Here is a 27,899-nt window from a genome sequence, read left to right as displayed (position 1 = left end):
ACAGGATTTAGTTGGTGCTGCCTGAAAAAAAAAAGAATACTAAAAATAATCAGCTGTGACTAAATAACAAAAACAAAATGCAAATGGTATGGGCTGACATGGACGCCTTGATGCAACCAAAGACATTAATTATATCAATGTAGTTTCTTGGGCAGGTTCTTCTACTCAAAACCTTGGGGTTACTGGATGTACATTATTACTTCCGGGTGATGTTTGTTGCAACGGGAGACCAGCAACGGCAGGAATCGCGGTGCTCTCTTGCAGCAGACGATAGCGTGAAAATACATCTATTTCGTAACGGTTATTCAAAGATTTTATTTAGTGATTTTTTTTTCTCCAACATCTTTCGAACTCTGCGCCCCGGTGAGGGTCATAAGCACAGCATTGATAGCGTGCTACATGTCGGTAGGACTTCCTCTGAGTCAGTGAGTGAGTGCGGGGCTAGCCAGCTGTCAACCACCATTTCTATAACAAATGAGCTCACACGTAGCTAGCAATGCTATCGTAGTAGTTGATTTGTCAAGCTAATTATTGACAAATATAATTTTTGCAAAGCAAATTGTTTCATAGTTATACCCGCTTGTCTATAGAGTTGTTCGGCCCTTGCCCTCAAAGAGGGGGGTCTTTCAAATTAAATTAGCTTGCTAACGTTAGCTAAGCTAGCTAAACCTGTTCTCGGCCTATTGATTTGTGTAGCTTGCTAGTTAGCTTATTAGTTAGTTCCGATTTTTTTTGTGTTAGATATATTTGCCAGCTGTACGCAATTGAATCCCACATTTTCAATATTGTGCTCTACCTCATCCTCTTTCTCCCTTCTCCTGTCGCCTCCCTGAAGCTGGCGGGCCATCATCACATCCTGCCTAACAGGCTGTTCAGGGGGCTCAGGCACTCGTTCATTGTAGCACTAACTATTCGCACCGCAAGTGCTGCGGGTCGGAAGAATTTGGCAGTAGACTACAGTCAGCAACTCCTGGCGAAAGTCGCCCAAACCAATGTTAAACTGTACTCTGAGATAATAAAGCCTGGAATCTCCGAAAGTCTGTGCTTTGCCTTCCAATTTCGCGCCAAGAGGACCGCTGTGCAAGGTGAACTTCATCAACAACGAGCGCCCAAGCTCGCGATGCCCGGTCCCGCGGCCAGTAGCAAAGCTCGGGTGTATACCGATGTCAACACGCAGAAGAGCAGGGAATATTGGGACTATGATGCACACGTGCCAAGCTGGAGGTAACTATCACAGTTTGAGAAAGGCATGATGATGGACTGGTGTTCTGTCGGCGTAAAGATTTGGGTTAAACACAGTGTAATATACCTACCCCAGCATAAATAATTTGATTTACAAATCTAGTCAGCAACTATGTAACCGGCTGAAATCGAATTTGGTATAATTCTTTCATACTTAATCTGTCCTTCTCTGCTAATTGTTCTCAATTATTTCCGCAGCAATCAAGACAACTATCAATTGGTCCGCAAATTAGGAAGAGGCAAATACAGTGAGGTATTTGAGGCCATCAACGTCAGTAACAATGAGAAAGTGGTGGTAAAAATCCTGAAGGTGAGCTCTTAAACCAATGATCAAAGTACATATAAGCAAGATATTGGGGATATGCATGCATGTTGTATTTATTTATTTTACCTTTGGCAGTCCAGGCTAGGTTACATCCCAACACGATGTGAATGTTTTTCCCACAGTTATTCCTCTTTTGATCCTCTTTTGAATGTTACCGTTGATTTACCGTTTGTAGCCTGTCAAGAAGAAGAAGATAAAGCGGGAGATCAAAATCCTTGAGAACCTGCGAGGGGGAACCAACATTATTCGATTGGTTGACACGGTGAAGGATCCTGTGGTATGTCTGCTCTTTATCTTTGGTACATGTGAATAGTTTTTGTTATGAGTGTTCTCCTCTGGCCTCCATATTTGATACACTTGAAATTCATGCTTGTAAGGCTTCAGGATTTCAGTCAGTGTTACCGTCAAGCTGATTTTTGTCCTTCCCATCAATTAAGCATTCCTGTTATCTTCTTCTTGCAGTCCAGAACACCAGCGCTTGTCTTTGAGTGCATCAATAACACAGATTTTAAGGTACTGATGTTTGGTCAAGATCATTCATGTGAAACTACTAAGGAAATACCATTCATGTTAAGTCATCTATGTCCATTTTTGTTTTAAACATTCCTCCAAAGATACTAATATTGAATTGTATCTAACTAGTTTGACCTAATTTATTGTTATGAGATCCAAGTCAAAATATACTAAAAGACACTAAACTTGAAATCTATTTTAAAATAAAATTGTACTCTTAACATTAAAAGCACTAATTTCTCTTCCTAATTCCTAACAATTTACAGACAAATTACATCCATCTGCAACTCAAGTTTTTGTTTATAGAATGGCTTTTAAAGCAACTTGTCTTTATACAGCTTTCAAGGTTTCACTAAACTATCCCCTTACCTTTGTCTTTTTTTCACAGGAACTTTACCAGAAGCTCACAGACTTTGATATCCGTTTCTACATGTATGAGCTTCTCAAGGTAAGAGTAGTTAAACATAAAACAACCTACCAAGGTCTTTATCCTCAGTCCCTTTTGGTTTCTATAGTATATTGATTTTTTGGATGACTGACACCATGCTTGTGTCTGGTCTTTCTCATAAAGGCTCTGGACTACTGCCACAGTATGGGTATCATGCACAGGGATGTGAAGCCACACAACGTGATGATCGACCATCAGATGAGAAAAGTACAGTCTACAAAAGCTTTTCAGCCCTAATACTTTATCTGAGTTGAACAATGTTCTTATTGTAGATTAGGGAAAACATAAGTTTTTCCAATTGTCACAACGTACAACAGCAAGTCAACAGAAATATGTGTTGATTCTTTTGTATTGGCATTGCTAGATGGTGCATTCTTTTAGTCGTTTGAAACAATGGTAAACTTACTGCACAGGAAGAAGTGTTGCTTACAACAGTTTACCCAAGATTTTTTTCATGGAGGCCGAAAAAAGGGCCTCCTATGGGTCATGGCTCAGAGCAGTTTTGGAAATGCATCTACTTTCCCCGTCTAGTCTGTCATGTTGACAATCAAACGCTAGGTGTCAGTAATTTACTAGAAAAGATACTGCAGGTTTCGCATTCCCATTGAATATTAGAGCTGAGTGGGGTATTATAACAGCTGTCTTTCTGTGGCACAGTTGCGTCTCATAGATTGGGGACTAGCAGAATTCTACCATCCTGCTCAGGAATACAATGTCAGAGTGGCGTCCCGGTATTTCAAAGGCCCAGAACTACTAGTGGACTATCAGGTATGGACCGGTAACACTCACCACACTCACAAACTGCATAGGATAACCACCGTCGGTGCATTTGTATCGGCAGTGTCATTTAATGAGAAATTGTTCAACAAGTGAAGAACCATGCTCAAAGAACATGGTGTTTTGTTTCCAGATGTATGACTACAGCTTGGACATGTGGAGTCTAGGTTGCATGTTGGCAAGCATGATCTTCCTGAAAGAGCCCTTTTTCCATGGCCAAGACAACTATGACCAGGTAACTACAGCACAAAAACACGAGAAAGAGGAATAGTGTCTTTTGACCAATGTATTATTATAATTGAAGTCAATCTGTCTACTGTACAATCCACTTATAACATACAAATCATGTACACACAGCATCCATTATGAACAGTTAACTTATTTTATTTTTTATTTTTGCAAATGTTGACGGCCCATGTTTAGAAGTAGCTATTAACCCCTGGACTGTATTTTGCCTTGAATCCTAGCTTGTCCGCATTGCCAAGGTTTTGGGGACTGATGAGCTGTTTGGTTACCTGCACAAGTACCACATAGAACTGGACACCCGCTTTAAAGACCTGCTGGGACAGTGAGTGTACCACCACCCTTTAGAGAGGGCTAGCTTGATGAGGGAAGTCAGTCTAGGACTTTATCAAAGTTTATGGTTTAACATTGATTTGGATGCTCTCCTTGGTCCCCATCATTTCATCCACCCCACTACTTACTTCTCATCCACACCCCTCTCTTCCCTGCTTCTCATCCACACCCCTCCTCTTTCTTCTTGTTGTCCATCCACCTCTTTCTCCTCCTAGGCAGACGAGGAAGCGCTGGGAGCAGTTTGTCCAGACGGAGAACCAGCACCTGGTGAGCCCAGAGGCCTTGGACCTGCTGGACAAGCTGCTGCGCTACGACCACCAGCAGAGGCTGACTGCTGCGGAGGCCATGCAACACCCTTACTTCTGTAAGTGTATCTCTTTAGTGCTATGCACAGACATGCTCACACTCACTCACTTGTCAGTCTGGAAATCATGTAGAATCCATGTGTTTGTGTATTTATGTGTGTCACAAATGCTTGTCTCTGAAGCGCAAATAGTTTTTTATTTTGTGCATTGAAGGGTGGGTTTATTCTGTTCTATCATATTTGAGGTAGAATGGTTGTGTCTATCCCCCAGATCCCGTGCTGAAGGAACAATCAAACTCCAACACAGATGGCACAAAGGCAATAAGTGGCTCCAATGCAACATGATGAGCAGAGAGGAGGTGAAATGCCAACATGTACACACATTTAGTCAAAGGGGCAATAATGGGTGACCACCACATGACTTGAACTGATCCAATCTTAGAGATCCAGTGGAATGTTTGAGTAGATCCCATATTCAGGGCCTTATCTTGGTTTGTATTTTTCTCACTCTTCCAGGAAAACCTTTGTTACCTCAACTTGTGACCTTTTCGTGGCAGAAACCGCTGCCTCCAAGTCAACAGCCATACTGGAGCGATATGTCAATTAGCAACATACAAACACAAACACACTTGGATTCAAACCTTATATCTTCTTGCACAATCCCCCATAGCCCTTTGTGGCACTGCTTGGCCCAGTCACCAACAAAGTGCATTGGACCCAAGCTTCGACGTGTGACTTCCATTCTCGAACCCCCTCAACATATCCCAGTCCTGCCCCCTCCCCATCTCAACCCCAGTTTTAAAATGAGCAAAGTGACTGTTGTTGGATCAGTATAAAGCCAGTGTTGTGCTGTAAGATATGTGAGTCAGTATGAAGCTGTGGTGACCTGAGATTATATTCCAGGTAATAGCACTGAGTGGCATGGAGGCTCTTTTCTGCTATGGATAGAACAAATACTATATTGAAAGAGAATAAACCATTTTTATTTAAAGGGGGTGTGTTTTATTTTATGAAAAATTAGACTATTCTCATTGTAAATGTATTTATCATGAGCATTTAGTTATTTGAAGGGATAACAGTCCCAAATACATTTGTCAGAGCAGTCTGATCGATCGTAAATATCGTGTCAGGTTGTGTGTCATCTCTTTTATTTTTATTAAGGAAAAAGCATATGGACAAACAATTTTCTGAGTTTAGATAAGGGTGAGAAGGTTGGATTACAAAATACTGGATTGTTACAAACTAGCTTGGATTATCCAGGTTAATTAAAGATGATCCCATGCCCGATGATTCTGATTTCATTCATTACACTCACTAAGCATTTAAATAAATCATATTTGTTTAGCAGACAAAAGCAATTTGAACTGCATTCAAATTAATTACAGTAGTGAATGTACTTTGCATGAACTTCAGAAACATGGACAAGCAGTAAAAATATATCCCAAATATAAAGCAATCAAATGCTCAAAGATCAACTAAAACAGGGGGGCTATCCCATAAATGGTTAATGTAGTTAATTAGGAAAGGTTTGGAAAAACAACTTAGAGCAATCCCAATACTCACTTTTAAGTCTATTAGTTATTGATTGTTAATGTTCATATCCTTCTATTGGAGAGTATCCCAAAGGCATTCACAGGACTGTCTTTATTTTCCATTGTCCAGAAAAGGCAGCAGAAGAAAAACAGGGACTGGAGGGGCAGAGCCCAATACACTACTGAGCATCTGGTTTGGAGAACAACCATGTAAGTTCAGTGGATAAGCCTCCAGAAGGAACTTCCTGTCGCCAAGTCAGTTAGTGACTAAGCATAACTGACATTATGCTGTTTATTGTGTAAACTATTTACTAGACAAAATATGATTAGGAGACATATAAATGGTGTCATCCACTGTTTGTGATTGATAATCACCATGTTTGCCCTTCATGAGCTGCATTATGTGTGTCTACTTTTCATGTGTACAAAACATGGTGAGGTAATAGTATGTTCTGTGGCAGTAAGGCCCCAAAAAGCTTTGAGCTTGCTTTCAAATGTAGAGCTTTTACATACATGTCTAGGAAGACCAGAGTGCACATTCAATTTTTACAGAATCAAAGATGACACTGAGTGTGGAGTGTTGTTTTAATAAATAGCCTGGAAATATCAGATTATTTCCAGAACATGTGCAACATTCGTGCAATACAAATAGATGTTTGTTTAGACTGAACCCGGGCAAAACACTTTTCAAAAGTCTGGTAGAATTTGTGGAGGTGGAGCAGCCCACTTATTTCTAAATTGCCAGTGGGTCTAATGTAAACAAACCTGCCATACTGATCATTATTATAATCACATTTTAATTTCAAAGGCAAACTTAAGATATACAGATACTGAAAAGATTGACTTTTCAATTTGTTTAGACTGATAATTCATGAGAAGTTATTATAATGAAAATTTGATCCATAGTCATTATAGAATAATTCTTGAGTCACCAGAGGCTTTGCCCGGTCTACTAAACAAACACCCTCAAACTGACTCAACTGCTAAGGTTAAAATGCAGTGTCTACAAATACATCCTAGCTAGCTAAAATAGATGGTTTCTAAACCCATCTAAGGCACGCCCACAAACACCCCTCCCCCTTATTTTCCTCAGCCAATCACTAACCTGCATGTCATGCAAAGTAATGAGGAAGCTATGGTGACTGGCCAGCTTTGGCTGCCTGTCAGACAGGCATGAAAGTGTATTTAGGTAGTCATGGTAGCACATCATCTTTAGCTGTCTATAGGCTTAAGGATCAAAGGTTGGTTGCCACGGAAGCTTGGGCGATCACATCACATTAGCGTTGATATCAAAGACCACCAAGGACGCTCTCGGTAACACAATCATGGTCTGATTATAAAACACAACATTAGAAGAGTTGTGTAAAGTTGAGTCCATTGGCACTAGGTCTCAGTTGACTTTGTCCCTGGGTTCTTATATGGAGAGCTCCTTGGTGCCCTTTTGAAAAGCTGAAAAATCTAAGGCGTAAACTAACCCCTCCGCAAAAAGGGAGATACAGTATAAAGCTAATACCATAGACATTCATTTGTTTTACAATGAAACAACAAACTTAAAATAATAAATACTTGCATAATTACAGTACATGAGTTACAAAGGCTAAAACACACAAGTGTTGGATGCAGTTAAAATATTTGTGTGCACCGAAATGTATGCAGGTTGATGCTAGGTCCTATATCCCAGCACTGCAGTATTGAGGTAACTTTATGGCGCGAGTAAAGGCATGTGGAAGCAAGGGGTGTGTTTGCAATAATTTGTTGGAAATGCTGCCCAGACATGCATTGGACAAAAGTTGATGTTCACAGGATTCATAGATACTGGCAGAGTACATGATTCGAGAATGGAGATTATAATAATCCACCTCTCGTATGAACCCCTGTACGATATGATAATCCAAGTCCCAGGTACCTTCTTTGCATCAATACTCAAGTAATCTATAATACTGTATCAATCCAAGTGTCCCAACTGGCGATATGTTCCACAGGTTCTATGTTGTACACATGGTATTGCCTTGGTACATGTATAATCCCTGGTTTAATGGATTGTAACCTCCAACCTGGTAGAAAATCATGGTAGGATTTCTTGCAGCTGGGCGTCATCTAGTTCGTTGACTGTCACAATGTTGTCTAGGTGCTGGAGGTAACGCTCTTGGTCCTGCATGAAGTGAGGGATTCTTGTACGACGGAGTACCGCCTGGTGACGAAGCCTCTCCACATCTTCATAGGACACCTTAAAAAGGGTCAGGATAGAAGTTACCATCATCATTATTAGTAATATTATCATGGGTGTCTGTACATTTATCTACCATTTATCCAAAGCTTCAGACACACAGTGCATTGAATAGCAGATAATCAAGGTATTTTAGTAGGTAGAACCTAGAAGAGGTCTACAGGGTACAGTAAATTGACCAGACTGTTCACCAGAATTCAGACTGACCTTTCCCAGAGAGGTTAACATCTTGAAGTCGATGTTCCTCCGATGTCGGAGAATCCTGAGGATTCCATCCAAGTAAACCTGATCTTTACTGAAGCAACCTGACATAGACAAAGCAACAATAAATGAAAACCTATTTCTCATTTCATGCAGTTGGGTCAACATGGGTGTAGAATATTTTCTGTATATGTAATCTTATGTATTTTCCTAGAATACTTAAATGGCCAGTATAAATAAGGCCATGTGCACATGCACATTATTACACACGTTGTGTGTATGTCCATTTATGCTCACCTGGTTGGGAAGTGTCCGTCTGGCCCCTCTTGGCACGCAGGCAGTACTCCCAACGCACTGCTGGGTCCTGGACAAAGCGGGCGATATGAACAAAGAGCTGGCTGAAGCTCATATTAGCTGCGTGGTACACTGTGTAGTACAGCAGGGCCGCACGCCACAGGTACGGCTGCTTCCGCAGCAGCACACTGTGCAAGCTCGCCAGGCCCTCCTCCGTGGGATTGGCTGGCTTGAGGCCATACTGCTTTCTACCCACCGAGGTGCCCCAGGGCTGAAGATTGTTGTTCACGCCACGCAAGTAGTGTGTGCCTATACGGAAAAAGGCAGATTTTGGTCAAAACAGGTCCTGGTTTGTAACGTACACTCAACATTGTAAATACAAACTGAAGGAAACTGGAGACAGAAGGTTAATAGGATTTCTGATGGAAAGAATCTTGACAATATTGAGTCACAAGCTTGTTATGCTTTGTTATGCTAGGCGACATTCCTTCTCCTTAAGTCTTAAAATGGGCCCAAACAAACAAGATAAATAGTTGTGTAAAACCCTGGTGAAATAGTACCTATAGGTGTCAGGGCTGTGTAGGTGCAGTGTACCGTACCTACCTATCTCATGCCTCAGCATGCCCTCCAGCCAGTGCTGCCGAGCCCCAGACAGGTTGATGGTCAGGGTAGGCCGGCAACTCTCCACCATCATCACAGCCTGAGACAGCAGCTCCTCAGACAGACACACCACCACCTAAAGTCCCCACATGCCATCATCATCATCATCATCGAGACAAAGACTACAAATCTGGATCAACACATACCAGAAGAATTGTCATCATTGATCTACGATCATCAGATAAAAACATAGCACACATAAAACAAACTAAGGATGGTACATTCTTAACAGACACCCAAGCTCACTTCTCCAACACAGCCCTCCTTCTGCAGGTACTTTCGAGCTGCTGCCCAGACTCGACTCTTGGGTAGCACACTTCCTCCTGTCACCTCCTCAAAGTTCTCATAGGAGCCAAACTTCCTCAGAACACACTCCATGATCCCTACAGCCTATGGATGGAGACAGAAAGGAAGTCAAAGGGTGGTTTCGGTTTTATGTCAACAAATAACTGTTTTACCACACTTGAATTAATATTGGGTTTCTAAGATAGAGATTCTAAAATGATCTTCAGTACTTTTATTCAACTTATACATTTAGAGAGAAAAACAAGATTGATAAAATATGGCAGATTCTCTTGACAGTGTCATATCACACCAAGCTGTCCTAAGCCCATATCCTACTCCCACCAATATGTTTTATCTATGTTTTCTCTACCTGTGAAAGAAAGAGGCCCGAACCCTCCTTGTATTTCTTCAGCACTGTGCTGGGCTCAGGCTGGGAGTACTCAAACTGTGGCTCGTACTTGTAGTCAGATTGGAAGAATGCCTGTTTCTCCTGATCCAGGTTAACAGGCCGGAGGGCCACCAGCAGGCAGGGTCCACGGGGGGTGGAAGGCGATGGCAGAGCGCTGGTTCCCACCCCCCGAGCAATATGGGGCAGAGAGGTGGCCGGGCGCATGCGCCCTCTGGCAGTCCGGAGGCCTAGAGAGGAGTTAACCGTGCAGGTGCTCTCGCTGCGGCGCATCCAGCCCCCGGGGCCTAGGCTGGGGCTGGTCAGGCTGCCGGCGGGGGGTGAAGGGCCACCGCTGCGCCAGGGAGGCTGTAGGACCCGTCTGTCTGTTGCTGGCTCTGACCTCCGGTAGCTTTGGGGTGTGACCTCCAGGCTGAGGGGTTGTCGGAGTGGCGGTTTGGGAGTGGTCGGCCCTGATCTCGCTATGGTAGTTGCCGTAGCAGTGGCCTGCCTCTTCTCCACCACTGCCTCTTTAGACAGGCCAGAGTTAGAGTGGGAGGGTCCAGACTGAGCCTGAAGTCCATTTTGAGACGCTTGCTCCCTTTTGTTGACACTGACAGTTCTGGCCCTAGACCTGGTAGAGGTGATGGTGGTTTTGGGTGGGTCTGGTCTATGTTCTGGCCCCAGCAAGTCCCTGCAACTCCCCCTAACATCCCCGTCCACGGCCCGGTCCATACAACCCTCATCCAGATCCACAACCATCCCTGGAAAAACCCTTCCTCCCGCCCCAACGCTGTGAATGATCCCAAAATAATTGTTTTAGTATTAGGCATTGTAACATTATGTACAGAAATTCCTTTGCAGGCCCTGTACGAAATTGTCTATATACACAAAACGTGTCACAGCCCTAAAAGGAATTACAAGTCATACGCGTTTACTGGACAAACAGGGCATGCAAGTAAGAAAATACGAAATTTGAGACAAGGTGTGGCTTCACACCCTAATATGAAATTGGTCACCGATAAATTGGTATTGTCATTTACGTTCAAACGAGAACAAATTCTTCGTTGCGCTTTACACTTTGAAACGGTATGTTAGCCATTCATTCAGTGGGACGTTGGAAAGATTAGACTGACTGTTCATGCAGCAATTACTGTTGGATAGGGCTACTGGAGCAGAAGAAAAAAACATACTGATAACTTATTGACTGAAAACCAAAACATGCATATGTCCTGTCATCATGTCTTGTTTTCTTAGCTACTTGCTCGAAAATGTCTGACTCTCCGTTTACAAAGAGGAATTGTGGGTTACTGAATCGGAATAAACACCAAAACGACAAATACATGTCATACCTTGCAGCGTGTCCTGGGTTTTATGTTCAGATTTGTGAATTCAGACAATGATTTTCATTCATGACGCCTTTGCGTGCACATGAAGGTTTCCGGTGGGGAAAAACTGTTTAATAGATATAGCGGTCCTGGGTATGGGCGCGGATAACAGAGGATTGTGTTGGAAGATATGACGTGGTGGCACAGCTGATGAACGAGCCATGCGTCGTGCGTGCCACTCCTTTGCGTGGACACGGCGGACTAATTTGACGCAATGACGTGGTACGTGTAGTTAACCACCTTTGCAAACCATGAAACATACCGATGAATAGTTTAACCAACTCAACTCAAACTGTGGAATTAAGTAAAAACTAAAATAAAGCCGTAGTTGTGTTTCAAACTGGAACGGACATAGATTCCTTAATAGCCTGTTATGTGAATATATTCATTTTATTTATACTTTTCATCAAAGTTACAACAATGGCAAGGTTGTATATCTTGAGAAGACACAATTTATTTAAAAAGGAAATATGTACCACAATATCATAAAGAACTTGGTAAAAATGTGAATATTACGTCAGTAAAAAATATTACAACTGTTGCAATCCTTGAGCTAACGGGATCTGCTACCATACAGAATTTTGATGGGCTATGCTGTTTTGGTTGATGCAGTGGTTGAGGACATCACCGATGACATGACAGGTGTTGAACGGCTACCAATGTTTTCTATGTGGTTCATCACCCAGTTCTGAGAGGGGTTGACACAAAACTTCTTGTTGGCTTTTGTTGTAAACCTGTAAATAGACACATTGAACACAAACATTACTCATCATAACACACATTAAACACTTTAGAGAAAATGTAGGCTACTCAGCATACTTTTTTGAGTAATTAATAAGCCTATTCATCCTACTTACACTATTGCTCTGAAAGGGCAGCGACTAGGGGTCCAGGCAAACTCTTTTAACCTGTGCAGTGGAATCTTGTAGTCAATTAATTTTGGACAGCAGGAGCCTTTTGTAGTATCAATGGGCTCTGAAGCTGTGAACACATTATTACACACTGATTAACACATAGAAACCGTACTTCATGCAACCCAATTATCTGTCATGGCTCATCATCAACAATGACACAGACAAACACTCACCCTTAGACATGTATATGGTGCAGAGCATCCCCAGAAGGACTAGAGTGGTCATGTTCTGCATGGTCCTCACAGCGATGGGGAGAGATGCTAGGCTGGACTGAGAGACTAAGATCTTTTCAAATGATCTGGTGTGGCTCTGTGTCTGTCCTTACCTCTATTTTATAAGGAGCTGAAGGAACTCACATCATGTTTCCTCTCATTCTAGCAGCTGGTACTTCTTAGAAAGGCCCTCCATCTTGTTCAAACACTTCCTTATCAACTTCTTGTTTAATTAATTTGGTGATATTTCCGATTATGCAAATTATTGCATTACGCAGAAAATATTTTCATGTCGATGGAAGCCAATTTGTTCTTCCTGTTATTGGTTTCATAATGCTCTGCTACACTTTGCTGGAAAAATAAAGAAATTAGGTTTAATAGTACAATAAAAATGTTGTCTTCTAATTCCCACATATTCTGTAACATTCTACATGTAAATCCAGGTAACCAGGTAAGTTATGTAAGTACTTCATAAATAATTGTGTTTCATGTCATTCTTTTGCAACAGCATCAGTACTTTGTTCACACATAAATCCTTCACAACTCTGCCAATTTGGTTTTAATTCATAACATCTTAAACACTCAATAGACAATACACATCTCTACTAGGTCAACTCATTTTACACATACCTGGCGATTACAGTGTAGAGTATTAAAAGTTCTTATTCAATATCTAGTTTTAAGAACGGGTATGCACCTGGGGATGTTAAAGATACTATATTGATTCTGTTGTGTCTGTAAGTGAATATTTAGCAGTATGCTTGTAGCAGTTTGAGAGCTTATGTCCACATGTCGAGTGCACGTGATGTAGAAGGAACAATACTGTGCAACGCTGTTTTGTTACAGTTTTTGTTCCGCTGGTGTCTGTAAACTATTAGTATTGATGTCTGAAATATATCATGACTGTGAAATGTATTCATTGTAATGCTAAAATACGTCTGCCTCAGTAGGTATTTTAGAGAAAGTATCTTGAACCCAAGGGGTTTCCTTGTACAAAAATGAGGATGATAAAGGCAAAAACAGACTTTTTGACAAAAACATTTTTGGTTTAGGTTGACTATCATAATTCTCAGATGTATAAACGTATAATTCTCAGATGTCCAAACGTCATACTCATCTAAATCTAGCTTGACTGGTATGCATTTCCCCAAAAATGTGCTTTACCACATAGTTAATTTTATCCCTATACACAGAAAAGGGTTACAATGAATTGGGTCTCTAAGGAAGTGCAATGGATGAATACATTTTAGTTACAACCCCCCCCCCCCCCCCCCCCCCCGTCTTCCAACATATACTGAGAACAAATACAATTTGCATGTGAACAGAAATAAAAGAGAACGTTTTATCCGTTTATTACAGTTGTCTCTGCATGACAGGGTTGTGGTTTTGACAAAAAAAAAATGGTTTAGGTTGATTATTATAATTTTCAGATGTTTGGAAACCTAAGTGTTTATTAAAACTGAAAGGCCCAGTTTCACATACATGGATTGTCTAGTACTGATTTAAGAGAAAACTTTAACAAAGTAAAATAATGCTTGTGTGATATACAAATGCAAAAGTTACAAAACAAGTCACACAAATAAGTGAAAGCACCTTTATATGGTTTAACCTTGTCTTGATGAGACACGTCCAGGTTACAAATACAAGCAAACAAGCACAAAACAGTTTACCACCACATCAAAACTGATCATATGAACAGGGTATTTCTACTTGTAAGCAGCTTCTTCTTTGAAATATACTTCCTACAGTCCTGAAAAGCTTTAGAGGAAACAGACACCAGCGGAACAAAAACTGTAACAAAACAGCGTTGCACAGTATTGTTCCTTCTACATCACGTGCACTCGACATGTGGACATAAGCTCTCAAACTGCTACAAGCATACTGCTAAACATTCACTTACAGACACAACAGAATCAATATAGTATCTTTAACATCCCCAGGTGCATACCCGTTCTTAAAACTAGATATTGAATAAGAACTTCCAATACTCTACACTGTAATCGCCAGGTTTGTGTAAAATCAGTTGACTATAGACCTAGTAGAAATGTGTATTGTCTATTGAGTTTTTAAGATGCTATGAATTAAAACCAAATTGGCAGAGTTGTGAAGGATTTATGCGTGAACACAGTACTGATGCTGTTGTAAAGGAATTACATGAAACACAATTATTTATGAATTACTTACTAAACTTACCTGGTACATAGATTTACCTGTGTAATGTGAGCGGAGTCAGATGGCTGAGCGGTGAGGGAACCGGGGTAGTAATCAGAAGGTTGCTGGATCGATTCCCCGCCGTGCCAAAATGACATTGTGTCTTTGGGCAAGGCACTTCACCCTACTTGGGGGAATGGGGGGAATGTCTCTGTACTTACTGTAAGTCGCTCTGGATAAGAGCGTTTGATCAATAACTAAATGTAAAGAATGTTACAGAATATGTGGGAATTAGAAGACAACATTTTTATTGTAATATTAAACCGAATTTCTTTATTTTTCCAGCAAAGTGTAGTAGAGCATTATGAAACCAATAACAGGAAGAACAAATTGGATTCCATTGACATGAAAATATTTTCTGCGTAATGCAATAATTTGCATAATCGGAAATATCACCAAATTAATGAAACAAGAAGTTGATAAGGAAGTGTTTGAACAAGATGGAGGGCCTTCTAAGAAGTACCAGCTGCAAGAATGAAAGGAAACATGATGTGAGTTCCTTCAGCTCCTTATAAAATAGAGGTAAGGACAGACACAGAGCCACACCAGATAATTTGAAAAGATCTTAGTCTCTCAGTCCTGCCTAGCATCTCTCCCCATCGCTGTGAGGACCATGCAGAACATGACCGCTCTACTCCTTCTGGGGATGCTCTGCTCCATATACATGTCTAAGGGTGAGTGTTTGTCTGTGTCATTGTTGGTAAGGAGTACATGACAGATAATTGGGTTGCATGAAGTACGGTTTCTATGTGTTAATCAGTGTGTATACTGTGTTCACAGCTTCAGAGGCCATTGATACTACAAAAGGCTCCTGCTGTCCAAAATTCATTGACTACAAGATTCCACTGCACAGGTTAAAAGAGTTTGCCTGGACCCCTAGTCGCTGCCCTTTCAGAGCAATAGTGTAAGTAGGATGAATAGGCTTATTAATTATTCAAAAAAGTATGCTGAGTAGCCTACATTTTCTCTAAAGTGTTTAATGTGTGTTATGATGAGTAATGTTTGTGTTCAATGTGTCTATTTACAGGTTCACAACAAAAGCCAACAAGAAGTTTTGTGTCAACCCCTCTCAGAACTGGGTGATGAACCACATAGAAAACATTGGTAGCCGTTCAACACCTGTCATGTCATCAGTGATGTCCTCAACCACTGCATCAACCAAAACAGCATAGCCCATCACAATTCTGTACGGTAGCAGATCCACAGTTAGCTCAAGAATTGCAACAATTGTAATATTTTATATTGACAGAAGGAAAAGTATTCTCATTTTTATCAACTTATTTATCCCTATACACAGAAAATGGTTACAAAGAATTGGGTTTCAAAGGAAGTACAATGGATGGATACATTTTATTTACAGTGTAACCTCCCCCCCTCCCTGTATATACTGAGAACAAATACATTTTGCATGTGAACAGAAATAAAATATGACGTTTTATCCAATCATTACAGTTAGTTGTCTCTGCATGACAGGGTTATGGTTGTTAAATTGTACGTATGTAAAAGTGATCTTTGTTATTTGCGAATCATAAGATTTACAACAGACAACAAAGGTGCTTCTAAATGTTGATGAAATTGTCTGATGACAAAATAGGACATGCAATTTCTTTGCTAATATTCAATGTAGATAAACACCTTTAATGCCTTTATTTAAAAAAAAGGATATACAATCAGTCAGTATATGCTATTGTACTAAGCTAGAGCACACTTGATAATTGAATTTGTTACTTATCAAAACTGTTGTTTTATAAAACATTTTAGTTCTGGGAATCCTCAAATCTAGTAAACTCAAGTCTTATCAAAACACATTTTAAGCAGCCTATATTTTAAATTGAACATGAATCTAAATACATTTCCCTTTTCTCCATTTAGCAGATGTTTTTCTCCAAAGCTACATATAAACAGTGCATTTAGAAAGTACAACAGAAAATCAAGGATCAGATGTACGTTGTTCAGTAACAGTTGATGTTAAACACCTGTTGAGAAACACTGCCCTGGTCTATGGACTGGCTTACTGGCTTACTTTGACACAAAGTGTAAAAATTAGCACGGTCTCTCAGGAAGCGGTTGAGGAAACAGAGATAATCCAAATATTAAATAAAGGAGGAAGTGTTTCAACACTATGGGCCATAGTCTATGGCTACAGCCATCTAAGATGCATCAGCTACAAGAATGAGAGCAATAGTGTAAGTTAGAAGAATATGTACGCTATCATATACCAATTGTGTTACATGTTTGAGCACAAAATACATATGTAGATAAACATAAAATACTTGTTAATACTTAGGTAAGATGGTTTCAGTGAAAGCACACTATTTTGTTCTAATTGTAGTTGTCAAAGTATTTAATATAAATTACCATCACTTAGTATGCATTTATAATTTAGTACACCATTTAGTCATTTACAAGTAACTGTTGCTTTGGTCCTCTTTTGTGAAAGTACTGTAAGAGTAGATATGGCCATCTGGTGGCTGACTTAACTCTGTTTTTGACTATCAGATTAAATCATACGATTATGACCTAAGGATTATTGCTAAGGATTTTCTTTCTGGTAGACCAAATTAAATAAAGTGAATTTGAAAACCTTAAAAGGTGTATGTGTGCATGGGAGGGGGTCCCTTATCTTATTCAGGATGTGATTGAAAGTCTCATGCAGAATAGACATAACACTCCGTGAAAATTGATTGATCCCGAGTCCCATACACCAAACTCAACAGTAACTTTTATTTTCAAATAAAACACAATTTTCAAATAAAAACAAGGGGATCCTGTTACTTTTTATTGGTTAGGTCATCCAGCTACCTTACCTTTCAAATAATTAAAAGTATTTAAATATAATCTTCAAGGAAGAAAGCAAAACTCAAAGCAAACAAAAAACATTGTCAAAAATAAACAAACCAAGCATCTCCTAATTGCAAAGCCCAGCTATATAAAAACAATAATTCCAATGTATGCACTATACATAACTCAATATATGGATGTATATTTTGTGATATATATGTATGTCAGTAATATAGCATGGGCAAGAACAGAACAGACTGGTGCATTCAATAATTTAAGTGATCACACTTATTATAAACCTCAAATTCTTTAGCCTCTTTTATTCTCTGTGGGGTTTCATTCAGCTTTGATCAATGGGTGAGTAAGGGTGATTGTAATTGAATGTAGATGATGGGGAGGATGTGGCTATGGGGTGGCCAGGTGTTTCGGTAGATAAGGCTGATCATGATAATGACAGTGATGATGATGGTGCAGTTCTAGAAGCCGAAGGTGTTCTCTCCACTGTATGCCACATATAAAAAGCCGTCCTCGTCTTTCTCCTTTTCGTACAGCTGTCCCATTGTAATGCTGCAATGGGAAAGACCAGGAATAAAATAATAAGGGGGTTGAAATTCTCATCAGTAAAGCTGTTTAGGCATAAAATGTTCTGTTCACTTGAATGAGAGCAGGTTATTTGTTTTATATGAGAGTTGAGGCTCTAATATCTTAACCTTAAGCTTTACCTATGATAAAATCTCAAATAAGATAAAATGTGTCCAAACTTTTGACTGGTAGGCCTACTGTATGTTTTTGAAAAAAGCACTATTCTTAATAGCGTTTGTCAGAAAAGGATTGTGATTTGGATTCATCCCAGATTGGCTTGAATGCATAAACTTCCGTTCCGCCTAATCAAACTAGTAGTCGCTCGGCTATTATATACTACCAGGCTAATTGTATTTTCCTGCGTGATTTCAGACCTGGATTGAGGCACAGTTTTATCAACAAACAGGAAGATGGCCTTTTCAGAAGGGAGCTGGATGCGTTTTCGGATGATCCACATGAACTGGGCCACAGTGATGTCGGAGGGAACCAAATACTTCCTCTTGTCAATGTCCACAATCTGTGATCCTGACACCTTCTCCACAATAACCTAGGTACACAGGGTAATAGACATTAATTTATTCACAAAAATATTAAGCAACTAGTCATTCATATTGACACAAATGTAGTTGCGCTCTCACTCACCGGAACCCTGTCTGGGTACTTATTACGTATTTTAGCAGACTCTATGCACCGATGTTCTGTTCGGGAAAAACGAAAGAGATGGAAAGAGAGTAAGAGATTAGGTCAAGATTGAGTGACAGTTTAGACCAGTGCAAATCTGGCAGTAGACCTCTTTACTCTTGACAGCAGAGCCAGTCTCCCTAACAGGTACAACATTTGAATGCTGATGTCACATGATATTCTCTGCTCCACAGATCAACAAGGAGCAGCTGTGGACACAGATGCACCTTGGGTAATCCCTCAGTAAACCTGTCAATTCGCAGACTTGATCATATTTAAAAATCGTATAGCCTACATTAAAATAATAAATGTGGCTTTCGTTGGAATCAATTTAAATAGGAGTGTAAAACACAAGTTCAGAATGGAACTATAATGGACCTGTTAAACCAGACTATTGTTTATTAGGCTTTTAGATGTAATGTATTTTAAAGTTTTCGTTGCACAGGGAATGGAGTGTTTGTCGCAGAAAATTGTAGCCTTTGCCAAAACGAGTTTAGTATTATCTTACATTTTCACACAGACCGAGTCGTGGCCTGTTTATTTATATGCATGGGTCTGCAGAAATTCTACCGACTTCATACCTTGAACAAAACAAATGCATCTACTTTAACTATACAACAATATATTTAAGATAATAAACGAGAAACTGCTAATGTATCCCAGGTTATGTTAAACAGTTCTTGAAATGTCATGTTATGATTCGTGACTTTCGTTCTTGAAACAAAGACAAATCGAAACCTCAACCCTAGGCCACTTCACCTATTAAGACAGAAACGTAGGCTATCAAGTAGACTGATAACTTGTATATGGTGGGTAAAGTGCAAGGACGATAGACATTTTAATTTGCCTTGTCATGAAATAAACCTTACCCAGAGAATGATCCTCTTTAAACATCCATTTCATGTTTGCGGGTTCTGAGCGCTTTCGCACGATAGTGACTGAAATGATACACGTCAAATAATTAAGTCGTAAAGATTACTAATTGTATGTCCAAAACCCCAAACAATATTGAAATGTCGAACTAGCGTCAACAATTTAGCAAAACAAGCTACCCCGGCCTAGCAGTGCATTGCCCAAATGATGACATCACTATAAGACTGTACCATTCCAATTACAGGGGGACATCCAAAATAGCTTCTGATCCCCTTAACATTTAAATGCAAAATCCACGATAACTGCACCAGATATTCAAATGAGATTTGGTAAAAAGTTTAATTAATAATTCATCTTCTGATAAACCTGTACCACATCCAGGGCCGTAACTACCATTGAGGACACCGAGGTCGTGTCCTCGGTATTTTTTTTCGTATTTCTGTTTTTTTTTTGCTTAAATCGTGGTATATAAACTCAAAATAAAGTACACGTGAAACTGACTGCAGGACGATGATCTTGGTCTCCCACAAACCGTAACGTGATTTTATACTTGAAGAGCCGAGTAGCTCAAGAGTTTGGACATATGTGCTGCGCGTCATCAACAAAACGTACTGTCGTTATGGTAACCACCAAACACAAGTCGGACGCTGATGTTACCGCCATAGACATACCGCTACTGTTAGTGAATAGCCTATGTTAGTTACAGTCACTGGAAGAGGAGCGCAGCAAACTAAACATGTAGGTTAAGAGAAGTTTAAGTGGCAGATGACTGTGAGAAGAAAGATTCATTTTCATGTGGAAATATTGTATTGCAGCAGCGTACTACTCAGATAAGGAAACATCAAATCAAAGTTTGGTTAACTCCGTCAGTACTGTACCGGTGGTCAATCAATTTCCACCGGTTGAATCAACATTCATTTTGCGATTGATATGATATGTCATTGATGTGATTGATTGAAAATGAAATTCAGTGGCAATTGGGAAATATCAAACTGACTCGCTATCTCGGTCGATACGTTCCAGCCTCAGTTTGATATTTCCCGGCATGACCGAACGGTCGAGGTTAGTAAGTAGTTTATTATATGGCAATTTTAGATTCTTTTCATTTTGTAAACGAAAATAAATGGTACCTTTAGGCTAATTGTAGCTAGCTCTTAAGTCTTCTCACGGTGTGTTTCATGTGTTGCCAAGCAACTCATTACTTTTGATAGAAAGCGGACAACATGGTTCTGCTAAAATGGCTTTAATTTCATCACAAAATAACGACACAAGTGATTCAAAGAGTCTGGTCTTCATCCTCACTTTCGATGACAAAGCTTTTCAGCATCATCTGGATAGTAAAACTCAGCAGCTGACTCGTCGATATCGCTCATTTTGAAGCTGACGTCAGAGGGCAATACGGATCCGTATTGACCGGCGAGGAGGGCAACACGCTGGGGTGACTACCCGTTATCCAATCAAAACGCTCGTACCGTCGTTGCCATATAATAATAATTTAAAAAAAATTGTGGTAACTTGCCCTTACTTCATGAGTCCCATAAAGGTCCTTCAAAAAGCCTCAGAATGCCCCATGTTTACCTCAAAATTTCAAAAGCTCCACACCGCCCCATATTGAAATGTCATAATGATGATGTTTTTGCTCCTTAAGACTCAATAAGAGAAAATGGCCATATTTAAATAATGTAATTTAAAAAAAATCCGGGGGAGCATGCCCCCGAACCCGCCTAGAAGTTCTGACTCATGACCTCAGTATTTTTTGGGGCCTGCGTACGGCCCTGACCACATCTGACAGAATATTGTCTCGAACTGTCATTTCGCCCCAATTCGCCCCTCTTTAGAAGCTACCAGCTCATCCGAGTGCTCTTTTTGCTAATTATTTTCACTGTGAACTATTCCAGCAATGAAAAAGCAACAGCATGACTATTTAATAGTCCACAATAGACATAGTACACAGGACGGTCATTTACACACGTTTTATTCCGTATAAAGTATTGTTTTCGAAGTTGAAGATCTAAACAACACTTTCAGTAGACTTATAGGCTGACTTGAGTCAGGGAGTTGTCATCTTGTCATGGGGTGGAGCTTTCAGCTGGTTCTCGATGAGGAGGGGTTTGCCAAGATGTTGGCCTACAGTGAGACCGCTGGGGTGAGAGCTGCATTCCTTCCTCACTTCTGGACGAAGTTAAAAAACCCTGGGAAACTGAGATCAGAGAGCTCCCAGGGAGCAAATGTCAAGGCGTCAAGCCTCTCAGTCTGGTTCGCCAGTCCTTTAACATTGTGGTGCGCACTAAAGGTGGACAGTGAGCAGGGTACCAGAAGATCTGCGGTGCAAGGACTTGGAACCCACAAAAGTGTAGAATGCCATTCTGTAATGTGCAAGACAGGTGCACATTTAATATATGTTGTTAACATATTTAACTTATTTAAGCTTAGCATACATGTAATTTATGTTCTGTGTACTTATATCATGTTATGCTAGGTGCTTGCGTTGTCTTGTCTTAAGAATTTCAGTGCTCAGTCTGGCCTTGTGTTGTTCTGTGCATCTGACAATAAAAGCCGCATTCGCCGTGAGATTATTTCTCACACGTTTCAACCATTTCTCAAACTGAAAATAAGGGATAACTTGTCCCGCGTTATACAGGTAGTATAATAAATAGCCTAATAAATACTTAGATTTTGTCGTGAACTTGTAGCCTACCTATTTAGGAACTGATTTTATTGATTTCGGACTTTGTACTTTCACAGCAATAGAGAACAATAAGACAAGTCTCTCAAGTCTGCAAACTTTTGCTAAAACTTGAGAGCCCTGTAATAAGGTATTGTTTGCCATACCCTTACTAAACCGGGTTTGTTCTGGAAAATAAGGTTAACTAAGGATGGGACTGAGCAGACTCCAAGCCACACTTAGTTATTCTAAATATATATTTTGCACTGAAAAAGTCTAAAGCAATGGGGGATTTAGGTTGTTAAAGTTAAAGTTACAAACCTCTCTCTCTCACACACACAGTCACAAGTGCTTCAGTAACCCTTTTACTAGTTTTGCATAGCAAATGAGTGCCTTAATGCTTAGTGTGAAGCCAGAGCATAGTTTCAGTTGCCCCACTGTAAGGATTTGTTGTCAAAACCATACAGAAGCATTTTAAAGACCCACATCCACATGAAAATCTTCTAAGTGGGACTTTGTGTTTGGTAGTCCGTTTCCAACTTGAGGAATATTTAGTCAAAACAAACACAAAAGTCGACAGTAAACATACAAACCTTTCAGTTATCATTTGTTTTTTGTGATTTATTTTGTTAATGAAAGACTAAAACAAAACAACATTGGTTAACATCAATACTTGAAAGTATTTACTAAATGGATTAAGAAATTGTAATTCACATTTGTATTTCTACCTTGCTCCACAAAAAAACAATGGCCGGAGGTATATAGAGTTAACCTCCTCTTCCTTGGCCAAGTTCTGAATGTTGTTTGTAGAGACATTTAAAAATATGTAGACTGCTATGAATCCTAAGAAATGGATTGGTGCAGCTTACTCTGGGTCTCTATGGTTTGTGCTGCCTGGGGTTTCAACTGGTCTAAATAAAGACTGAGCAGGGTTTTTTCTTTTATGTAAGGGATTGGGAGGGAGAGGAGGAGTTTAGAATGTTCTCGTGAGCTTTTTTTCTTATTGTGCTGTCATCCAGTCAGCACATTCTTTGAGAGACAACAATGATGAAACTTTTTGAAGTTTCAAGTACAGTCCCACAACGGGTAACCATAATGTTGTTTCCCTATATCTCATTCAATGGTCCATGTATTGCATATATCCACCAGAACCACGTGGCTATAACCTCAAGTCACCTGACAAAGCATATTTAAATTAAAATACAAAGTAAATACATTTTAAAAATATTTTAAAAAATCAAGAAAAAGAAGCAATGCCTAAATATGTTGTGGTACAGACAGATGAGGCTGTCAGGTAACTCTTTGAGAGCAGGCACCCACCTTTCAAATCGACCAATTTATCAGTAAGTTGAACTTCATTAATATGGTGTAATCTTCCTATTGATGATATCTTCCTACAATTGAACACCTGGTTGTTAATTTAGCAATATTAGAGTATAAATGACACAATTGTGTACCATCAGGGTCAAAAATAATTATATATATACATCATATATACACACAAACTTTAGACAGTTTGTGTGAAAATGCCCAGGGATTTATTGGCCTCGTTAGTTGCTTGTAGCCCATTCCTTCAGGTTTCTTTAGTTAAGAAAACTTTAGTTTCCTTTATTGCATTACACACAGCATTCTCTGTCACATAGCTTCATGGTTTCATTATACACAAAAGTGATGTCATCCACAAGGAAGTGTGGGTCAATTTGAAAAGAAAAGTGGGACAGATAAGGAGCATTGAGGCTTTGTTGTCTACACTTTTCTCATTCTAAGATTCTAAATACAGATCTGCAACACATTTATACTCAGCACCATCATAAGTGGGAGGAGTCATTGCATCACACCTTTATTGCATTACACACAGCATTCACTGTCACATAGCTTCATGGTTTCATTATACACAAAAGGAGGAGTCTTGCATCACACCACGACTACCTATGCCTTTAAGAGTTTCAGGTATGACACACAAAGTTAGAAGTTTTTAATTCTGAGAAAGACTGTATTTTCCACCTATTGGTTCAAGTTCAACTAGGTCAATGACCATACAGGAGCCTGGTGGCAAGGTACAGTGAGGTACAGTAGTGCAATGTTACTGATAGTGCAACCAGTATCTGAAAGTGACAGTGTATAAGTGACTGGGTGAGTAAATCAATGATGGCCCTTGGGTAGAAACTGTTGTCCAGTCTGCGTGTGCGCGTGTAACAGACGTGGTCTTGCAAGTTCCGTCAGAGGTATACGGGCATCCGTCCGCTCCCACGGGGAGTCGAACTCACCACCTCTGACTTCCCAAGCGCCACCACTACCAACTACGCCAACGAAATACTAGCTGCAGTGACGCCTGCCAGAAGGCAACGGCGAAAAGAGACTGAAGGATGGGAATGGTGGGAATAGTCTCTTAGAATCCTGCCGGCTTTCCTTAGGCAACGTGTGAGGTAGGTGTCCTGTAGGGCTGGGAGCTTCCTGCCGATAATGAAATCAGCAGAACGGACCACACTTTATAGGGCCATGCGGTCCCTGTCTGTGAAGCTCCCATACCACACTGTAATACAACCAGTAAGAATGCTCTCGATAGTGCATCTGTAAAAGTTAGTGAGGATGACTGAGTCCATACCAAACTTCTTCAGTCTCCTCAGGAAGAAGAGGCGCTTACGGGCCGCTTTGACCACCTTGTCCGTGTGAACAGACCAGGTGAGGTCATTGCTGATGTTCACCCCGAGAAACTTGAAGCAGCAGACCTTCTCCAATTCCGATCCATTGATGAGTCGGAGTGCATGCTCCTCCTCCTGCCGCCTTCTATAGTCCACAATCATCTCCTTGGTCTTGCTGATGTTGAGAGAGGTTATTGTCCTGACACCATGGTGTCAGGGTGTCAACCTCCTCTCTGTAGGCTGACTCGTCACTGTCAGAGATGAGGCCCACGATGGTTGTGTCGTCAGCAAACGACCTGGTCAAGGTTCGTTGGTCATGGACCCTGGTCATGGCCAGGAAAAATAATCAGATTACATTTACATTTAGTAGACAGTCTTATCCAGAGCAAGTTGCAGTAAGTTCAGGGACATTCCCCCGAGGCAAGTAGGGTGAAGTGCCTTGCCCAAGGACACAATGTAATGTGGCACGGCCAGGAATTGAACTGGCAACCTTCAGATTACTACTCCGAGTCCCTAACCGCTCAGCCACCTGACTCCCCGATGCTATAGATAGAACATGCCAGGTGTTGTTATTTTTAGTTGTAGATTTGTTGTCACTAAACATTTGCAGTCCTAATATTAGTTTTATTTTAGCAAACACATGTTTGGTAAATTACTCATCTTTACCATGCAGGCAGTGCCGGGGCAGTGTGTGTCAGCAACACACAAATTAAGAGGTTCCACAGCTTCAACTGCAGGGGCGTACGATATGTGAAATATATTTCAGATTCTGTTTAAATGCTGATGGTGATCCTAGTTCGACTGTTGTGACAAGTTGCACTGCAGATATTAAGTCACAATAATGCAATTCAAAATAGGACACTGACTATATCCAGTAGGGTACTGCAAAAAAAAACAAAATCAAAATTCCCCAGTGTGCCAGATTCACATGCTAAAATAGATCGCTTGGTCAATGTACTAGGATGTAAGGCGTGTATGAAAAATCGAATGGGAGGGGTGGGGATTTCAGAGGTCCGGAACGTTCAGGAAGGACTGTGGTGAGAGAGGAAAAGGAAATAATAAATATTTTGTCTTACCAGCCAATACATTTCCCCTGAAGTCATCATTTGCCGCTATATATTGAATGACAGCCTATGGAAGATGAGGGACGGCGACCTGTCATGCAGGTTTGTTTGGGAAAGCTGGTCCAGGATGGCACGGGTCAGTATAAGCTTTTACACAAAATCCTAAAGCAATTTTTTTACTAAGAAAAAATCAATCAGGTGGTAAACGAAACATTTGTGTTCAAAGTAGTTTTTTCTTTAAATGTGACGAGGCTTTTGCATTTTAATGTCAGAATCGTGGTATTGTTGAGTTGCATTGTGCATTGTCTTTTTTTTGTCATGTCAGATTTCAGTGCTTTGCATCTTGGCTGTTCTGAATTTTTCTTGGAAATCATCAGCAAACGGTTGCTTCAATAAAACGCTGGTCGAATTACGAGCAAGAAGGTTTCTGAAAGTTTCTTGGGCTGGGAGATTTGCGTCGGCTGTAGCAAAGACACAGAAATTGAAACAGACTTGCTCATCCTTCCAACTCCAAACTTCGTCGGTGGTGTATAACAACCGCTCATTGTCCCCCTGGCGGTATAGGTAAGATGGCACCTATTTGAGCGATAGGACCTTAATATTTAACCGAAATATGAAAAATGGGAAACTTTATTTATTCAGGTATAGTAAATTACTAACAGACACTGCTGATAGCCTATTAGTCACATGTATATACACCACAGGCTGAAATTAAGCGCTATAATGTTATTATAGTAGGCCTAAGTATAATGTAACTAATGATATATCTAAGGCTACTTAAGCTAGATTCATCTTACGCTTTTATCCAAAGCAACTTTTCGGAGGGATTCAAACCTGAAACATCTTGACATGTAGTTTAATGTTCGGCCACTGAGCTACACCTATTCTCTGTGTTTTAAGATTTCGTTTGTTGAGATACTCTGTAATCAGATTAACTCTCTTTTATGACATGCACCTTTATTGGGATTTGACATGATATGTCTAACTTGTTTAATGTTTCTTGTAGAATGGATGAGGAAGCTGACAGAATCCCACAAAAAAATCGCTATTGCAGAGTGCCTGTGTGATGGCTGTATCATTAACAAGCAAGAAGACATAAGTTACAACTCAGTACCTGTGAATGTTTCACTGAGGGTCCTGAAAATGATTCTGTGTCCAAACAACCCCCAACAATATTTGATCAAAGCACATTATGTCACCATTCCGGTGGCCTGCACCTGTGTTGTACCTCGTTTGTGGCCTAGCCAAGTCCCTTAGTCAAGTTAGTCTCATTCAGATAACATAGGCAGAGAAACAATTGGTAGTGAGTTTTCTCACATGAAAGTTGTGTTTGTTTTAGAACTCATATTATTAAAATCCTTCTATTTAGTTTGATAAATGTAGGGCTGTGACATTTCCTACCATGTCAAAATGGCCTTGCACGGGTATCCTATACGGGTCAAATGTAATGACACATTAGTCATTTTTTATTATTCAGAATCATTGTGAACATAGGTGTGCTTAATCTTTAGTAACATTAATGCAATATTTGTGTTAATTGTAGACACATTAGGGTCCAGTATTTGAAGACATCCAGTATTTAAATAGTAATGGTAAATGCTCCATGTATTAATCCATTCAGGCTTTATCTAAATTATATTCACTAAATCAGTTTGAAAACTGCAATGGATCAAGTTCAAGTAGATGTGGATTTTTTCCACATGAAATCTTTGCTATATAAAAATACTGTAATGTTCTGCAACAACTATTGAATGTGAGTTATCTTGTGTGGCATTAGACAGGATATAATAAACATTGTGGCTTCTTTGCAGGCCTGAAGATTGTGGTTGTGCAGTGCTACATTGAGATATGACGTGTAACTGTCATCGCACTGCCGTAGCTGCAGAATTGTGGTTAAACTATTGCTTGTATAGAGGTGAGTTGAGATTGTGCTATTGTCTTGTTAAAAAAGACAGTTGCTTGGTAACCACTAAAATACTATATGTAATAAAATGTATAGTTCCTGATTATATGGTGCACTAACTGCATGAGCCGTTTATACATCACTTTTGGTAAATGCATCCGTTTGCATGTACAGAACTAGTCAAAAGTTTTAGAACACCCCCATTTTTTCAAAT

General features: G+C 40.1%; 5 protein-coding genes across 7 annotated transcripts; 2 read left to right on the top strand and 3 right to left on the bottom strand.

Annotated features, from left to right (window-relative positions):
- The first annotated feature begins 207 nt into the window (after window positions 1–207).
- On the top strand, window positions 208–5,176 carry csnk2a2a (casein kinase 2, alpha prime polypeptide a). 2 transcript variants are annotated; one of them, XM_047041638.1, is made up of 13 exons: window positions 208–363; window positions 836–1,224; window positions 1,441–1,552; window positions 1,743–1,844; window positions 2,030–2,080; window positions 2,469–2,528; window positions 2,652–2,735; window positions 3,186–3,296; window positions 3,439–3,540; window positions 3,773–3,873; window positions 4,097–4,245; window positions 4,457–4,544; window positions 4,702–5,176. In XM_047041638.1, the coding sequence occupies exons 2-12, from the start codon at window positions 1,121–1,123 to the stop codon at window positions 4,528–4,530; spliced, it is 1,050 nt and encodes a 349-aa protein (XP_046897594.1). In that variant the 5' UTR covers window positions 208–363; window positions 836–1,120; the 3' UTR covers window positions 4,531–4,544; window positions 4,702–5,176. The 2 variants fall into 2 exon arrangements, with proteins under 2 accessions (XP_046897594.1, XP_046897593.1); XM_047041637.1 differs by having other exon boundaries at window positions 208–1,224.
- An 89-nt stretch (window positions 5,177–5,265) lies between these two features.
- Window positions 5,266–11,283, bottom strand: LOC124481572 (uncharacterized protein KIAA0895-like). Its single transcript, XM_047041636.1, has 7 exons — window positions 11,122–11,283; window positions 9,755–10,562; window positions 9,346–9,489; window positions 9,043–9,175; window positions 8,443–8,748; window positions 8,152–8,249; window positions 5,266–7,944 (listed from the first exon to the last, which is right to left on the bottom strand). Exons 2-7 carry the CDS (start codon window positions 10,529–10,531, stop codon window positions 7,783–7,785), a joined length of 1,620 nt encoding a protein of 539 aa, XP_046897592.1. The 5' UTR covers window positions 10,532–10,562; window positions 11,122–11,283; the 3' UTR covers window positions 5,266–7,782.
- Window positions 11,284–11,523: 240 nt separating this feature from the next.
- On the bottom strand, window positions 11,524–13,016 carry LOC124481577 (C-C motif chemokine 13-like). The gene is made up of 4 exons (XM_047041643.1): window positions 12,914–13,016; window positions 12,245–12,634; window positions 12,015–12,138; window positions 11,524–11,891 (listed from the first exon to the last, which is right to left on the bottom strand). The coding sequence occupies exons 2-4, from the start codon at window positions 12,303–12,305 to the stop codon at window positions 11,747–11,749; spliced, it is 330 nt and encodes a 109-aa protein (XP_046897599.1). The 5' UTR covers window positions 12,306–12,634; window positions 12,914–13,016; the 3' UTR covers window positions 11,524–11,746.
- Window positions 13,017–14,200: 1,184 nt separating this feature from the next.
- On the top strand, window positions 14,201–15,940 carry LOC124481576 (eotaxin-like). Of its 2 annotated transcripts, none has more exons than XM_047041641.1 (4): window positions 14,201–14,290; window positions 14,780–15,168; window positions 15,275–15,398; window positions 15,522–15,940. In XM_047041641.1, exons 2-4 carry the CDS (start codon window positions 15,108–15,110, stop codon window positions 15,664–15,666), a joined length of 330 nt encoding a protein of 109 aa, XP_046897597.1. In that variant the 5' UTR covers window positions 14,201–14,290; window positions 14,780–15,107; the 3' UTR covers window positions 15,667–15,940. The 2 variants fall into 2 exon arrangements, with proteins under 2 accessions (XP_046897597.1, XP_046897596.1); XM_047041640.1 differs by lacking the exon at window positions 14,201–14,290 and adding an exon at window positions 14,617–14,656.
- Window positions 15,941–17,196: 1,256 nt separating this feature from the next.
- LOC124481575 (gamma-aminobutyric acid receptor-associated protein-like 2) lies at window positions 17,197–19,640 on the bottom strand. Its single transcript, XM_047041639.1, has 4 exons — window positions 19,408–19,640; window positions 18,500–18,555; window positions 18,232–18,404; window positions 17,197–17,842 (listed from the first exon to the last, which is right to left on the bottom strand). Exons 1-4 carry the CDS (start codon window positions 19,439–19,441, stop codon window positions 17,752–17,754), a joined length of 354 nt encoding a protein of 117 aa, XP_046897595.1. The 5' UTR covers window positions 19,442–19,640; the 3' UTR covers window positions 17,197–17,751.
- Between the last annotated feature and the right edge of the window lie 8,259 nt (window positions 19,641–27,899).

This window comes from Hypomesus transpacificus, chromosome 19, assembly GCF_021917145.1.
Source record: "Hypomesus transpacificus isolate Combined female chromosome 19, fHypTra1, whole genome shotgun sequence".
In the NCBI taxonomy this organism is placed as follows: domain Eukaryota; kingdom Metazoa; phylum Chordata; class Actinopteri; order Osmeriformes; family Osmeridae; genus Hypomesus; species Hypomesus transpacificus.
The sequence above is the reverse complement of the archived record's forward strand: the minus strand, read 5'-3'. Positions and strand labels throughout refer to the sequence as shown.

Bases quoted from the DNA above. Each gene is read 5' to 3' on its own strand.
- csnk2a2a (XM_047041638.1), top strand. From the start codon at position 1,121: ATGCCCGGTCCCGCGGCCAGTAGCAAAGCTCGGGTGTATACCGATGTC. The intron at 2,529-2,651 runs GTAAGAGTAGTT...TTTCTCATAAAG, and splicing joins ACATGTATGAGCTTCTCAAG to GCTCTGGACTACTGCCACAG. The intron at 2,736-3,185 runs GTACAGTCTACA...TCTGTGGCACAG, and splicing joins TCGACCATCAGATGAGAAAA to TTGCGTCTCATAGATTGGGG.
- LOC124481572 (XM_047041636.1), bottom strand. From the start codon at position 10,531: ATGGTTGTGGATCTGGATGAGGGTTGTATGGACCGGGCCGTGGACGGG. The intron at 9,176-9,345 runs GTGAGCTTGGGT...TGGGGACTTTAG, and splicing joins AGGAGGGCTGTGTTGGAGAA to GTGGTGGTGTGTCTGTCTGA. The intron at 7,945-8,151 runs GTCAGTCTGAAT...ACCCTTTTTAAG, and splicing joins TGTTAACCTCTCTGGGAAAG to GTGTCCTATGAAGATGTGGA.
- LOC124481577 (XM_047041643.1), bottom strand. From the start codon at position 12,305: ATGCAGAACATGACCACTCTAGTCCTTCTGGGGATGCTCTGCACCATA. The intron at 12,139-12,244 runs GTGAGTGTTTGT...ATGTGTTCACAG, and splicing joins CACCATATACATGTCTAAGG to CTTCAGAGCCCATTGATACT. The intron at 11,892-12,014 runs GTAAGTAGGATG...GTCTATTTACAG, and splicing joins TGCCCTTTCAGAGCAATAGT to GTTTACAACAAAAGCCAACA.
- LOC124481576 (XM_047041641.1), top strand. From the start codon at position 15,108: ATGCAGAACATGACCGCTCTACTCCTTCTGGGGATGCTCTGCTCCATA. The intron at 15,169-15,274 runs GTGAGTGTTTGT...CTGTGTTCACAG, and splicing joins CTCCATATACATGTCTAAGG to CTTCAGAGGCCATTGATACT. The intron at 15,399-15,521 runs GTAAGTAGGATG...GTCTATTTACAG, and splicing joins TGCCCTTTCAGAGCAATAGT to GTTCACAACAAAAGCCAACA.
- LOC124481575 (XM_047041639.1), bottom strand. From the start codon at position 19,441: ATGAAATGGATGTTTAAAGAGGATCATTCTCTGG. The intron at 18,556-19,407 runs GTAAGGTTTATT...TTTCCCGAACAG, and splicing joins TAAAGAGGATCATTCTCTGG to AACATCGGTGCATAGAGTCT. The intron at 18,405-18,499 runs GTGAGTGAGAGC...CTGTGTACCTAG, and splicing joins AGTACCCAGACAGGGTTCCG to GTTATTGTGGAGAAGGTGTC.